At 42.7% G+C, this 16,068-nt stretch overlaps 1 protein-coding gene across 2 annotated transcripts in view; it reads left to right on the top strand.

Moving 5' to 3' along the window:
• LOC143325623 (teneurin-3) overlaps positions 1 to 16,068 on the top strand; it is a 140,910-nt gene that overhangs the window by 55,267 nt on the left and 69,575 nt on the right. For both annotated transcript variants that reach the window (XM_076738836.1, XM_076738835.1), the window contains exons 4-5: positions 6,556 to 6,781; positions 15,440 to 15,678. In XM_076738836.1, coding sequence (XP_076594951.1) covers positions 6,556 to 6,781; positions 15,440 to 15,678 — 465 coding nt within the window. The remainder of the gene's footprint in view (positions 1 to 6,555; positions 6,782 to 15,439; positions 15,679 to 16,068) is intronic.

Raw genomic sequence — 16,068 nt, 5'->3', positions numbered from 1 at the left:
GTTTAAAAAAGAAATATGACTCCAAACCACGGAGATGGCGATTCACGTGGGACTAATATTGTCACACGTCCTCTGTCTTTGGTGAAATGTGGTCGGTCATTTGTGGTGGAATTCTTACTTTAAAAAATTACAGACATGGCAGATTCGCATGGGATTAAGATCACAGACGACCTCATCAGTTATTACAAATTGGCCACCCCAGGCCCCCAGGTAATAGTAGTCCCCTGTGATTGGGGCTATACACAGCTGAAAAAAGTGTCATTATGTAGTCAAGAACATTATACATTTGTAGTCTGTGATACCTTTTGAACATACGGCAAAAAAATGTACTTTTCTGGACAATGACAATCAATATACTAATTGCGTGTTTAAAATCAATGCCTGCTGAGCTCTGTAGAAAATTAACTTATGGTGACTGGTTGATGAAGTTAATGGCTGTGTGAACACAAATCAAGCATAAATGTGTGTCAGAAAAAAATGAGGACTGGCTCGCTTCCCTGTGGACCGCGCCAGCTTTTAGCTCTGCAGGTTTAAGAAAATACAGTGATACATATATTGTCAGTACCGCAGGAACCGCACTGCCTGCGCCAAAGTTAGAAACTGTAGCATTTCACCAAGGTGTGAACACAATCTCTTTGGACAAACAAGGAAGCCAAAGCTGTCCACACATGAATAAATACAACTAAGTGTTTTGTCAGCAGGCTAATTGTCAAAGCAGCTTTTGAGAAGGAGTGTAATTGCTATGTAATCGGAGAGCTGTCAGAAAGAACTGCTAAGCAGTCATCATCTGTATGATGATCTGCCATCTGTAGCAATGTCTGGGGGAGAGAGAGGGAGAGAGCTGGACAAACGGTGATTTGAAGCTGCTTATATTCACAGTGCATCTTCAGCGGCTTCAACTTTGCAAGTGTATGTACAAATCATACATTTGTGATGAATGGCAGTCCAGCTTTTGCATCAAATGTGAGTGATTGAAAGCGGGCTGTATGACTGTGTAGGAGCACATTATGTATGGATAAATGGAATTATGTCTTTTTCTATAATGCAATGATTATGTAATCCTTGAAATATTGGTTACATCCTGGTTCCCCTGCAGAGAAAAGGCTTAAAAGAAATTTCTGTCTTTGATCAGATAGAAAGTCAGGAGAAGAGTGGGCAAGGCTGCGAGAGCAGTGACGGCGCTCTGGCAGGAAATATGATGGAAATCACACAGCTTCTTTTTTTTTTTTTTTTTTTTCTCAAAACCCCAAGCTCCTGAAAATTGCCAACTCTCTTTGCAGAGTAAATCCCCAAAACTCACCTAGGGCAAGGTTGTTCAAATGGTCCCGAATTCCACTGGGTACTACCCCCCCTTAAACACCACCCCCCTACCCCACCATCAGGGCTTCACAGTGAGAAGCTGCTGTCTCTCTTTCTACTAAAGAATACTGCCACCGCCTTCAGCCAGGCGCCAGAGGTGTGCTGAGGTGGATAGAGAGCCAGGCGTTGATGAGAATGAATTTACTGATTTGACATATATAAACATCCCACCTGGTTCAAATGGCATGTTTTATCATGGGAGTCCTACATTATTCATTTGATATTAAATCAAACAGGGATTATGTCAGATGTGTCTCTCTTCAGTTTGTTTTCCTGAAACACAAACTTTGCCGAGGAGCAGAGATGCTACAATTTCTTAAATGTAATTATGAATATTCTTAGGTAAACTAAAAACAAATGTCGTTGCTGTAATAGAAAAGCTGTGGCCCCTGTGAGTCCTGTGATCTATTTTGATGGAATTCTTATGATGCACGCATACTGCAATTTTCCTATTGGTGAAGGGCAAGCCAGTCAAAGCAAATGCCCTTTCAATTCCATTAGCAGTTGAATCACTCTCTTAATGGAGAGTAAAATGGCACAAGACCTTTTGCAGTACTTACACAATGAATATGAAAAGGCTTTCACCAGGCTTGCCAAGCTTAGTGAGTGCAAAACGGCTTTTAATTGTGTCCCAACTCAGTGTTGGAACATTATGCGCAGCACTAAAGCCTTGTCAATGCTTTCATCAAAAAAAGATATTTTCAAGGGAAGTGAACATCATAGGATCCCAATAGGCCTAAACATCTGAGTATCAAGAAGTGGCATCAAAAAAGTTCAAGAAAATTGGGGGGAAATGTGAGCCCAGCTTGCAGACAGTGATAGCTCCTGTCACGGTTAGTTTAAATCGACTAACGTCTTTGAACGGACGAGCTCGAAGCATTTGAATCGTTATATCAAAAGAACGGTTTTCTAAGGAAGCTGCATATTGTGGGGTATTTTCCTCCTCATGGACAACCCAACGCACTTTCTTATCAAGACTACGCCAGGACACGTTTCTGTAAAAACACCATAAAGCTCCATAAAGCATCATTTGATAGATATTGCAAGCTTCATTAAGAAGGGTATGAGTCTGTCATTTCAGCGCTGGCATGCAGTATTTATCACAAAGGTCTTTTAAAGCATGTTGCTGATGGAGATGATGACAAGCTGACGTTGAGGAATTATGCAAAGGAGGCATCCATCTTGATCTGATTTCAAAGCAAAGCCCCATAAACCACACAGCTGTTTCATCTGCCTTCCCAGTCACTGAGCCTGCACTTTAAAGGGCAGCTTAATTCCCTGCGTGTCTTGATGGAAGACAATGCCAAGCTTTCTTAAAGGCTCATTGTTTAATGTGTTTTTAAAAAAAAACAACAACAAAAAAAAACACAATCCAACATATGCAAGGCAGTGCATAATCTAATCCAATGTGCTTCAGTGCCAAAACTCAGAATTTTAGCGTGGCGTGCCCCAATGGCTTTCAAAACCTCCAACTCTGCCAGGGAAGTACACAGGGACTGAACCGCTGCGCCGCCAGTGCTACATTTTGCAGTTACACAGAATCACTTACAGGTTTTCATCACAGAGACTCTTCTGAGTGTAAACCCGTTTGTCAGAAATTGGATTCAAACCCTCGCCTCAAATTGGAGACCAAGCACCTTGCACCTCTCAGACATCCACTGCGTAAGGAGTGCACAAGAAAACAGGCATCGCTTAAAATGTTAATGCCAACATGAAAATCCAGGATGCGAAGGCGGCACAGAGAACTTGTAAACAAGTCTCCTTCCAAAAAAAAAAATTTTAAAAAGGCAACTATTGCGCCATTTGATCTTGACCTCACAAAGATAAAGATTAAGGGGATGAGAACAGCCTTTAACTTAGGAAATGTTTGCATAATTAATCACTCAAATCCACACGGAGTCGAGCTTCACATCTGAATAGTTAAAAGGGCATAACTTGGTGTTCAGTAGTATTTCAAAGTGGCCGGTGCAGTTCCCCCTCAGACTTCCAGAGGTGTGTGGGTATATCTGTTGAACCAGAAGGTGAGGGAGACGCCATCCTAGCTGTTGCTTCTTCCTCACTATTGTATGGTGAATCTGGGCCAAATGCTAAACTTTAGCATATTTGTATAACACTTATATAAAAGAAACTATAATTGATTTTTGCCTTTCAGACATATTAAGGCAGCAGCGGACACAGATTGTAGCATAGCAACCTTGCTGTCTTCAAAGCGCCGCATTGTTGAACTTCTGAGGACAAAGGCGAAAATATTTGTTAGAATTCGTGTTTTTTCCACCTATTTCAGACCATCGGTACATTCTCTGTTAAAAGATTGTGCTCTCGACTTTTGTTTTGATTCTTTAGCTTCACTCCAAACCAAAACTGATCGACTGCTTCACTTCATTGCTTTGCGGCAAACGCAGCATTTCAAGTGGGGAAACCTTATTTACACCCAAAAGCTCTGAGTGCTTTCTGCAAAAGCACGCATACAGTGGGTTTAATTCACTTCATGGGGTTTTATGTTCCCGTAGTTCATTGTGGGATTATGCAGTCAGATTTGCTGCATGTCAAATCCTGCACCTTTGAAGGTTTTTGGGATTTTGTGTTTTGAGAATGTTATGCTCAGCATGTGCTTTCACCTGAAAACATGTCACAGCTCAGGCGGGCCTTTTAACACCTCGATTTCATCAGAAATTGATTCAAGATTGACCATAAAGTCATAATGGTGAGTGTTTGGACTCATTTCTGTGCTTGCTGTGCCGGCACATTCCCATCAACCATAATGCACCTGCACCACATACAGTATTTTTATGGGTTTTTCAAGTTACTGTACTGTGCTGCATTTTAAACTGTAAAGTGTGGCGGAGCAGCAGCAGGACGGCCTGCTAACTAAACAAGAGCAATCAAGATGTTGACTTGCTGTGTGTGCCAATAGATCAATATGTAGACATGAAGATAAATGGATGGCGATTTGTGCACTATCTGTCATGTATCTTTATTTGTAATGCGTAATGGGATGGGGATTGTTTACTAGGATTCACTGTGGCATATGTGGGTGTGATAATAAGATGTTTGTGCGGGAGAACAAATACAGCAGTTTTGATGCACTTTACAAAAGAGGGGCGTTTATTGTGTTTTTAAGAGGATGCTGCAGTTATTTCAACCGAAATCTCATTTCATTTGATTACTTGGAATTGACATTAAGCTTGCTTTTGATCATTTTTTCCTATGTGACAATAAAAAATTGTTTTCCGCTCGAAAACATCTCAATCTAAAAATAATCCTCTCTGCCCATCAGCTTCCCACTTACCTCCATGTTAGATCATTTTCTGTTTTTCAGAGGCCATTTGATTGTCTCCTCTGCATCATTTCCCTTTAGCCCTTCATTGACACTGTACTGTTGCATTAGTGCATGCTGATTATATGAAAAATGCTTCTGCTGGAAAGTGAAGTGGAGCTGGTGGCTGCTGTGGGCTCATACCGTGGAATGAGGCCCAGAGGTGAAGTAAAACCATCCAGTGTTGGTAGATAATCCACATTTCTATTAGCCTACTTAGCACTTTTCTAATAGGGCTTACAGTCTAGCCCAGAAGATGAGAGGGATGTCTTGTGTTCATTACCACTAAGTCATGACAGCCGTATATTTTTCAAATGCCAATACCGCAGTTGATCACAGGTAATTCATGTGTTTGGATCCAGGATTGACTTTGAACAAGGTGGTGTGGGGTGATGAGAGGATCATATTTGATTGGGTTTGATCAAACTCTAATCAGGGATTAATTAATTTTAGATTGGCCCTCTGCACTAGCACCGTGCACTCTTGTCACTCCTGATTCTGCTCCACACCCTTCATCTTTCAACCTCTGTCTGTATGTCTGCCTGGCTGTCTGTACACAGACGCTCTAATAATGTATTCTGTTTAAAGACAACAATAAATCCATGCAAGTAAGCAGTCGCTCAAATGATTGGTACAACCTGTCTCTGCTAAACTTTACCGCAGCTGCCACCGTCCCTGCAATTAAGTCGTAGAGAAGTTTTATTCTTGGTAATTATTCTCATTACAGTATTCCTTACAGTATATTCCTGATGCATTCCTCCTTTGAATGCGAGAGAAATAATCTTCAGTCGCTCCAGTAGCCTGTATGTGCAATAGCCTAAAGCTTTTTACCTCAAAGCGGTGGAAATTATTTCCCAGCTCTGAATGGCAGACATGTTTCCTCTTAGCACCGAGGAACCAAATGCAAGGCTCATTTGGCTGTTTTGAGCAGCTCATTTTATGCATAGAGGGGCAGAGCGAAAGGCAGAAACACATGGACAAGGACAAAAATTTGGTGGTCATTAAAAGCTCTTTTCAAAACAGTGACTAGTGTCCTTTCAGTGAATGAGATTTTGATCCTTGGCTTTTAAATCTACAAGGTCTTTAAGCACGGTTGAGGAAGCAAAGGTTAAATCATGCACCAGAGCCGACCTCCAGCGTTTGTATGCTCTAAATTGAACTCCTTTAGGCTTCATAAAAATTCATGCTGTCAATGCAAAAACAACAGCTCCTTGAAGACACATCTCCCCAAGCTTTCTCGATCTTCTCCAAGCCTCTGTAAGGCAAGAAAGACGATACCCATTTGGGGCTCATTGGAGCAAATCAGAATTGTCAGCACTGTGGGTTTTTACCTTTTTAAACAGGGAAGATGGATAGATAATCACCACATGCCATTCTGGGGGCCAATTACACAGCTTTGTGTGAAATTGGAAAACCTGTTCTCTCAGAGCTCTAATGGATGTTCTGGTCATTAGTTATTTGAGAGTCTTCTCTGGCTGTAATCAAACGTGAAACATTGCGTTAAGCGCCCATAAAAGAACAGCTGCCTCTCTAAGTGACCTTCTGTTTAAGAGAACCCAACTGTCAGCCGTGTGGCGTTTTGCGACAATTATTATGTGTGTCGCCATAAAAGCGGCTCTTATTTTCTGTCTTTTTGCAGTGGTTGCATTTCATTTTAATGTCTTGCTCTTGGTTGTATTTGCTTTTCTGGGTCTGTTAGGTGGCTGTATGCTGTCATATCTTACATACAAGGCAGACGCATACTCTGATCCATCTGCTGTCTCTTAGCGATCCAGCCTGACTGATTTTTAATCGGCAAAACAAATTGCTTACGCTTTTGATGATTGTGCAGCTATTACGGAGACACAATCTAATATTCTGATGTCTCTGCTTCTCTCCAGGTGACCATCTAACTAGTCAGCAAGGCCCACCTCCTCTCCCACCAGCCCCACCCCCACACAAGCAACATCCGTCCATCACGTCCCTGAGCCGCAGCTCACTGGCCAATCAGAGGAGCCCGAGCCCGCCGCCCACAGCCGGCCTGGCGGCCGACTTGCAGAATACGGCGGAATGCGTCCAGCTGCAGGACAGCTGGGTCCTGGGCAGCAATGTGGCCCTGGAGAGCAGGTGAGTGACCCACATTGACCTACAGCAGAGCTGGGAAATTCAGGCCCAGGTGTTGTTATCAAGCCATTTTCACTGAGTCAGAAAACAAAATGATGTGAGACAAATGAGCGAGGGGCCAAGCTGCTGTTCAAAATGTTCGTTTTAATTTGACTCCTGTTTCAGTATCATGTTGCAACTTTTGATGTGTGCTCCCAACTGAATTGTATAAATTTTACATTTGAAAGTCAAGCAAGGAAACGGGAGCTGTTTTACTCATTTAATTTTATAGCTTGTTTCCCTCATTTTGGTTCCCCGAAATCAACTGTCTGCTGCATCCACTGGCCTGTTTGATGTGTTTTTGAGACATCAGGTGTTGGCTCGTATTCATAAAACTCACAGTCAGGGTTAACAGTGACTCACTCAGTCGTGACTGAACCAGCAGTGTGTTTCTTTTGTTGACAAACATGAATTATCAGTTTTATATTAATGCTTGCGCGTTTGTGGCTCCGTCACACCTTCACCTTCATTTGTACGACCTGCAAAGGGTTTCTGGAAAGCACACAGTAAGCGTCACCCATCCAGGCAGGATGAAGTTCAGTATTAGATGGCGTGAACCTCAGCACATAATATACTCCAGCAGTGACATTTCTCGCTGTCTGCTGAGAAGAAGTGCAGTGAAGTGGTGGGCTACATCCTTCCAAAGACAACTGGCAGTAACCGGGCCGGCTGATTTTTCAGCCTATTTTAGGGACTACGCCTCATCAGGATGAATTATCATGCCACAAATTGTGCATGGCATAATATGTTTCCCGCTGAGTTTGATAAATACGGTCATTGTTTCTCCTCTGCTGAGAATAATGTTGTCAGGTTTTTGCTTTTTGTATGCACCCACAATTAAGGACTGATTGCTAAATTAGATGGACCTACACTCAGAAGGAGAGTGCGTGATTAGACTGAACTATGTGAATATCAGAAAGCTTGCCCAGTTCAAATCAAAGACGCTATAACTTAACAAGGAACTCGGAAAGCGGATTGTGTGTTATATCAAAATTTGCTGTGCAAGATACTACTTTGTCATAAGAGCCTCTGCCAAGATTTCCTCCTGAAACATCAGTTATATCTCTCTTAATCAGTGAGCTCAAAATATCCTGGCTAATGAAGTGTGGTACATTGCGCCCTGACTCAGAAATGGCCTCGAGTCGATGATTGCATTCTAGCCTGATATTTCCCTGGCACGCTGTACCCTTTCCGAGGCTTAGATGAATGTAAACTTTGAATTTCGTCTGTGGCAGCATGAAGTAACAACCTCTTATGATCTGACTGAATCAATTGGGATATGTGGTGACAGTTTCACTTTCTGGGGAAGATGCAGTGATTGAATACTAACCGTGCAATGACCTTGAGCTGTCTTAGCCGTATCGACAAAACAATATGTGCACACCTATCATCAGACGAGGCATAAATCACTATCACCACAGTGGACTCTAAATCAAGTGCTTGTCAGTGGGTGGGAACAGAGGGCTGCTGCGCACCAACGGGGCCAAAAGGGAAGACCTGGTTCACCACATAATTGCAGATGTCAAGAAAACCACCAGGTTGGGAAATGTAAACAGAAGCTCCAGAAAGTATTTATTAGGCTGCCTTCAGGGGATTTTTGGGCCAGCAAAGTCCTGGCACAGCACATATTCAGGTGGCTCCACGTACTGCAGACATGTGACTTTCATTCCAGTCCTCAGCATTGACTACGGATCGATTTCTTTGTGCAGGACAGTAGACGCGGTCACACGCGCAGACAGTAAATTATTACGAACAAGGCAGTTGATTAAAAAAAGTGTCAAGTATAAATCACAATGTTATGATCGTGTTTGATATATTGCCTGTGACATGATCTCCTTGAAAATAAAGCCCTCATTTGACAGCATTAGCTACTTTTACAGCAATTAGCCGTAATGAATTATGTGTGTGTAACCTCGCATGAAAGTGTTGGTCTTCAAAGCACGAGTGTGCTAATTTGACTCAATACCAACTAGCTTTCGCTGTGAATAGCTTTCAGTGTTCTTGTGTGAAGTGCCACACTCAGTAACGACGACTGTAACTACTGCTCATTATTAATGGTGAATAAGCGAATAGAGCCACTGATCTAGCTGTGATCTCACTGCCAAGGCTGCGGTGAGAGGCTTGAATTGTACTCGCCATCAAGCACGCGCGTTCGACAAATGAGGAAAGAAGAGGACGAAGAAATGGGACATCAATCACTATCAACTTATCTGGGCTTAAACACAAACACAGTGTGTGTAGTAAAATTGAAAATTTACACCAAGCACAGCAATTCTGGTGAAGTTATCTCTAACGAACTGATACTCAGACTTGAGTAAGACGATGAGAAAGTCTCAATCCCATGACGAAACAATGGAGTTTTTGTCACCATGACAAATGCTGGTATTACACATCTGATGGGTTTATGGCATTATTCTACTTCAGCCTTTGTTCTGCCTTATGATAACCAAGACTGTTCCATTTTAAGGGCTCAATTAGTTTGCAACGGAGCAGCGATCATGCTCGTTGCTATTCTCAAGTGCCGAGGAGACATTCAGATCTTTCAAAGTGTGTGGAATGCTTTTAATAAACCCCTCAGGTTTCCCTTACTAACCACTTGGCTTCACTGAAATAGTTTTGTGTGATATTTTCAATTAGAAAAATTCCTTGAATTTCATTATAAAATGAATTGGCATGTCCCTTAAGAGACCGATGCACATATACGGTAATTATTCCTGTGCAGTATTTAATCCTTTGTTTAAAATAGACTGTGCCAGTGTGTGTGAAATTTGTATGTTTGACATGTGTGTGGCGCCATCTATACGCTCTATAAGTGCTCCAGTGGATAAGATGCAGGTAGGTGCCTGCTTTTACATATGTATGTCCTTTGGAGCCCACTTCAGCATTTTTTTCACTTAGATTCAATGAGATTCAGCTAGAACAGTCGTTATGACACTTCAGAATGAGTCTTTTGAAGGCCTGCCCAGCCACACGTTGCAGTTATAAATGTACTGTCAATCCTCATTGGATTCATGTGTCAGGGGAGTCCTTTGGTGAAATGAAATTATGTCTCGGCTCCAAAATCATCATGTGGTGCAGGGTCCCACAGACAGTACATTTTCCTGATGGAAAATGTGTTAGAATTGTTCTCGGGGGCGAAAAAAGAATAGCAAAGGTAATCCAAGTAGGATTTGGTTTTTGTGTGTGCGTCGTTGTTTGTGTGGGATGCTCATGTAAATCACGAGTCAGACAGTCATGCTTCACAAGGAGGAACGTGGAGGAAAATTGAACTTTTTCTTTCTCTGTCTATTTTTTTTTTTTGCACACCAGCCTCAGTGTCAGGATCGCACCAGGACTGATTAGTCATGTGTTAAGATACCAGCCAACTAGCCTTTTGGAATAGAAAGGAGCTTGCGGTGTTGGTTACCTGCCAAAGTGGATGGTGGTGTAGACAAAGTGGTAATCCTCAAGACGTATTTTTTTTTCCCTTTTTCTCATGTGTTTTCCTTTTCCTTTATTTTGCCAACATCTTTTGTGCCAAGCGCACATTTCTGTGGTGATTCCAGAGTTCCTGCAATATTTTCTTCTTATTTTAGGTTACAGTATGAACTGCTGCTGCTGCTGGCAACATAAACTGCATCTGTTCCAGATGATTTTTGCCAGCAAATGTAAAAGCTTTCATGGACGGAGGATAGATAGTGAAGCGTAATCTAAATAGGTTTTAATATAAAACATATTTATTCATTACAAATGTAGCCTGCAGTAGCTAAAATACACCAGCATGTCGCTTGTGGTGGAGCATGTCCTACCCACAGTTGTCCCTTGAGATTAAACGGCAGAGTAACTGTCTCAGTTACTGTCTCAGGCCGAGAGTTAGACTCATAAAACCGTCTTAAATGTATGTACATAAGAGCTGAGCTCCTCTTATGCCAAACCTAATCAAACTCGTTAAATATACTAAATTCCATGTGCAAACAATGTGAGCACTCTGAGGGAGCGACTCAAGATGGCACCACGCTGATCTCCGTGGGCAGGACGGCACAAAAAAAAAAAATAATAAAGCTCGTCTGAAATACCATCACAGTGCGGAGCTAGCTGTACCAGAATAGCACCTGCTAGCAGGCCCCCTGACGAGAGGGCAGGTGGTGATACGGAGGAGAGCGACGGCAACGGCGGCGAGTGTGAAAAGGAGCCTCTGCGACCCCCGCCACATCTGTAGCCTTGCTTTTTCGGCATTGGATTAAAGCGGCCTGATTATTCCAGCTCTCACCTTGAAATGCTAATGCTAACGCAGAACAGCGGCTAATAGACAGATTACATATTCTGAGGGCTTCGATTCGCATTGTTTCTCTCTCACCCCTCCAGCTGGAGCTTAGCCGTAGACAAATCCACCCACTCACTGTTTAGTCTTTTGTCCTCAGTGAGGATGTTTTCAAATGTCATCCTGATGACAAGCAGTGTTGTGAGAGCAGAGGAGACCAGGGTGGCTGCTGCTTTTGTGTTACAGGCTTCTCAATGGGACAGACAGGCGTGCACACAAACACACTGCGATCACACGGCCATTCATTTGCTTTCTTTCTCTCTCGCCGTCTCACACTCTCTTGATTGTCTCTTTTCCTTGCCTCTCTCTCACTCACAGCGCACCACATTGCTATCACTAGGGCTGGCAGGATTAGCATAGTAATGTGCCTTGTTGCATCACACTGGCTGTAATCAATTACAGCCGGTCATCCAGTGTGTATAGCTGCAGACATTTACACTCGTCCGCTGTTTGTTAATCATGTCCAACAGCATTTCATCTTTAGACCCCTTCACTCTGCTCTTTAGGAAAAAAAAAAAAAAAAAACATGAAAAACAGCAGCGGCCGAATTACTTGAAACGCTGAGTGCAAATAAATGTCCGGCGCAGGAATTTGTCTCGGTGAGGCCTGTACACATTCTGACAACTTTCAGTTTCGCTCTGCGCTCTCTCACGCAAAGCAGAAGGGATATAAATGACTGGAATACAGCTGACTTTTTAGTTTAAAACCACCCACGGCTTGCCATATGTTTGTGGTAATTATATGTGCATTCAGATTGTTCAGTCAACTAAATTGTGCAAATAAACACCATTTTAAGATTTGTCTATACATGTTTTCATTTCAGATATTAATACAGTTTTTCATTATTACGTGTCATACGGTTTTCAGTGTTATGAAAGGCTCTGGAGCGCCGTACAGATGTTCCCTTGTTGTTTTCAGCGCAGGTGTCTTTGACTTGGAGGCCATGAGAACATTATGTGCTCATATATTTGCATAAATAAGAGCCCAGGCACATTTGAGACCTTTATTTACTGGCAAAGCTGTCTCCACATGATCACTTGCGATAGGTAGTCACCCCCCTCAAATAGAGTACATACACCTCCCAGCAGACGCACACATGAACTCACACGTCCACGTCCCCTTCTGTCTGCCTCATCAGATTGCATCCACTTACACTTAACTCCCCAGATAGCGGTGTCTATTTGCCTGTGTGTCTGACTACGCGTCTGCCGCCTCCGACGTTGTCCAAGTTTTGACCTCAATTCATACCCAGCTGCGTATTAAGAGACTCTGCCGGAGCTACAGTACAGCTTGTTACAGATTGAAGAATCTGAGCGTCTTCAGTCGCAGACGGCCAGAGCATTGTCATTCCAGCGGTGACACACGGTAACCTTTAAATGGAATCCCTGCCTGTCCATGACCGCACGTGTCAATCGGGGCGTGCAGGAGCCAGACGATCCGAATCTGACATTTGTTCTTCTAGTCGAGAATTGATCAAAGGAGGTTTTAGCCCAGAGATATCCTCACAGGAGATAGGAAGTAGCCGAAATTTCAGAGGCAGGGCTGAAATACGAGCATTGCATTGTGGTGTAGGTTTATAATGTGTCCTTTGTAAAACAAATCTGTTGGAACTTTTCCTAATTTCCTCATTAATTTCCCTCAGCCTTACCTTGGACCACTAAGTCTGCAGACACAACATTTAGTGCAACTCAAAGTATCTTATGGTTAATGAACAGGTTTAGGTGCAGCTTCCCTAAAGCTTGTTGACCCACCGCTCCTATCAAATAATCAGGGGAACACTGATTAGCAAGTCGTTCCGTCCTTAACTGCTCAACTTCAGATTATGCACCCAATTAGCCGTTCTCAAGCTCTTCCCATACAGACTCCCAGTCAGGCTTAAAAAAAGCCTTTACAAAACTTACATAGAGACTTCACAGATGCCGCACAAATAATTGATGAGCAAACACCGTTTTATCAGTTTATTGGCGTATTTAAATTAGCGGTTCCACCGCAGCCAGCGCCTCCTGGGATCTATAGAACATAAGAAACACTGTAAAATGTTCGGAAAGAAGAAAAAGTAGAGGGTGTGACAGCAAGGAGGGAAGACTTTCATGATCTTGGACATGTTTGTTTGGAAAATGCTGGAGGAGGAGGTGGATTTGTAGCACTTGGCTCTCTTTATTACCCTGGTGCAGTGCTCTTGAGCAAGGCACTTAACCCCCAGCTGGTCCGGTTGATAAGATATGACTGCAGCGGCACTGCGCAGGTACACTCAGGTGTCATTCTGTGAGTAACAATGAGTGTCGACGAGTGCACTCATGCGGAGCGACCCTCAGCTGAATAATAAAGGCTGTGTTGTTTATTCAGATTTTTTATTCGCATTATTAATTAACATAAACCAGTTTTACAGTCAAGTGTTTGCTCAACACCTGAAGTAATCCCGGTGAAGAAGCTAAGACTTTCATTTAGAGTATCCATTATCTGAACACAAGAGAGATCATTTGTTTTAAAGGTATTTTATTCTGCCTGCACACTAGCAACAGCCCTGGCCGGAGGCATTATGTCTCAGGGTTGTCCATACGTTCGTACATCCCCTTATAATGAATACAATATCTCAGGAACGCCTGAGGGGAATTTCATTACATCTGGAACAAACGTCCACTTGGACGCAAGGATGAACTGATTAGATTTTGCTGGTCAAAGGTCACTTTGACCTCACAAAACACATTTTTGGCCATAGCTCAAGAATTTAAATGCTAATTATGACAAAATTTCACACAAATGTCTCATAGGATAAAACGATGAGGCGATGACATTTTATAACCAAAAGGTCAAATGTCACCTTCGCTGTGACATCATAACATTCTGCAAAAACACTTTTCTGGCCATTATTCAACACCATAACTCAGGAAGAGAAGGGCAGATTGTGACCGTATTTCACCTTTGGCCAGACACTGAATTGGTGACACTAATCTTGGGTGTCCACCTTGAAACTGTGCTGATCGTATAGCTCCTCTGTGCTGCCGGGTGAAGGTGTGCGTGAAGCATCCACACTTCACAATTTATAGCTTCTTCGCAGCAACATCCATATTTGAAGCTTCATTACTGACATGGCTACAACTTCATGCTCTATCAAAATCAGCTTTATTGGCCAAGCATGTGAACACACAAGAGGATTTTTTTTTTCTCTCTTGGTGAACTTACACACTTATAGACATATAACAGAACAACAAATCTAAGTCAAATCAAATTTAATGTATACGTTTCTGTCACAAATGACAAATTTGCCTCGTGGGGCTTCACAGTCTGTACAGCAAACGATTCTCTATCCTCAGACCCTCGGCTCGGAACAACTCCCATTAATGGGCGAAGTGAAAGAAGCTTGAGGAGGGGTGCCAGAGGAGAGAGCCCTCTCTCAGGACAGACACACATGCAGGAGATGTCACATTTGCTGATAATGAGCTTCAGATGATTGTCTTTGCACCGTGTGATGAAGCTCTCTGTCCGTTCTCTGTGCTTGTCTGTAAAAATAGTCTCTAAGTGAAGACAGCATGTCTCACTGGGATTTATTCGCTGGAATCATACATGTCAATATCGAGATAACTTCCGTTTAGCCAAAAAAAAAAAAATACATTTAATAGCTTTTCCTTCAAAATTTTCACTTGATATATTAGTCTGGACAGACATGGGTGTACACAGCATCCTGACTGTTTGGCGGAGGAGTACAACCGTGAAGCTGTAATTCTTGTTTTTTGAATCAAAAATGGACAAATTCTACAGTTCTGCATTGGAGGAGCATTAGGAATGCATGGTCAATCTGTCCAATTTCCCTGGCCGTCCCCATAAGCCTGGAGGCATTTGGGTATTAATCTCTAAGTAGTGGCAAGAGTGGCAACAAGGCTTAATTCATTTACTTAAGAGCTTTTCACGTGGGGTTTAAAAGTTAATAGGACGATCACTCCGTAGTGCATTTGATTAAACCCTCTTAATTACCCCAGGTATAATGGGCTATTAGCAAAGGCCCAGTTGTAAAAGGGCAAGTGGGAGATGATTGTTTTTATGAGGTACTTTTTGTTCACCTTTTCCAATGTCAGGATTGTACTGAATATTACAATATAACCCAGTTCCTTTTGCAGCCTGATACACATGGGATTTACTGCTTTTGCGGGGTATACTGCATATACTGTGTCTGGGTGATTTTTTTATTGTATTTGGCTCTTTGAATTTAATGTGGACTCTCTTTGAGCCTTTGACTTTGGGGATGCTGTTTTGAACCATCTCTTATTTTACAGTTGTTTGTGCAGTGTTTTCTCCTAATCCTTTTTTTTTCTCCCCGTCTTCAGGCACTTCCTTTTTAAAACGGGCACAGGAACGACACCTTTCTTTGGCGCAGCAGCCCCCGGTTACACCATGGCGACGGGGACAGTTTACTCCACACCGGCGCGCCCTTTGCCCAGAAACAGCCTGTCCAGAGGGGCTTTCAAGTTCAAGAAGTCACCGAAGCATTGCTCCTGGAAGTGCACCGCCCTGATCGCTGTGGGGATAGCTGTGGTTCTGTCCATCATTCTGTGCTACTGCATCGGTAAGGCTGCACTCAGACTGCATCAGTGTTGACAGATCCTGAACTCAAATTGCAAACAGCCAAATTACAAATGTAGGAAAAGGTGCATGACCGATTTTGGGACATTATTAAGATTATCATATTAATAGTTTTGTCTCCACACACACATTTCCTGAGTCAGTCTTGTAGAAAGCCACAAAAATTAGCATGTGAGATTTAACTAACTCGGGACTTGAGTCCCTGAAGTCTTGACTTGACACTTGAGACTCAGAAGCTAAAACATTCATTACTGAGCTTTTGATATGAGACTTGGACAAAACCCGATCACAACTAGAAGGGCACTTGGAGAACGCAGACCTCTGCCAGGGTTCAGTAGTCCACTCCTGTATGCAAAGCTGCAAGCAAGACCAC

This window comes from Chaetodon auriga, chromosome 9 (genome assembly GCF_051107435.1).
Source record: "Chaetodon auriga isolate fChaAug3 chromosome 9, fChaAug3.hap1, whole genome shotgun sequence".
NCBI lineage: Eukaryota > Metazoa > Chordata > Actinopteri > Chaetodontiformes > Chaetodontidae > Chaetodon > Chaetodon auriga.
This window is presented reverse-complemented; position numbering and strand designations above follow the sequence as displayed.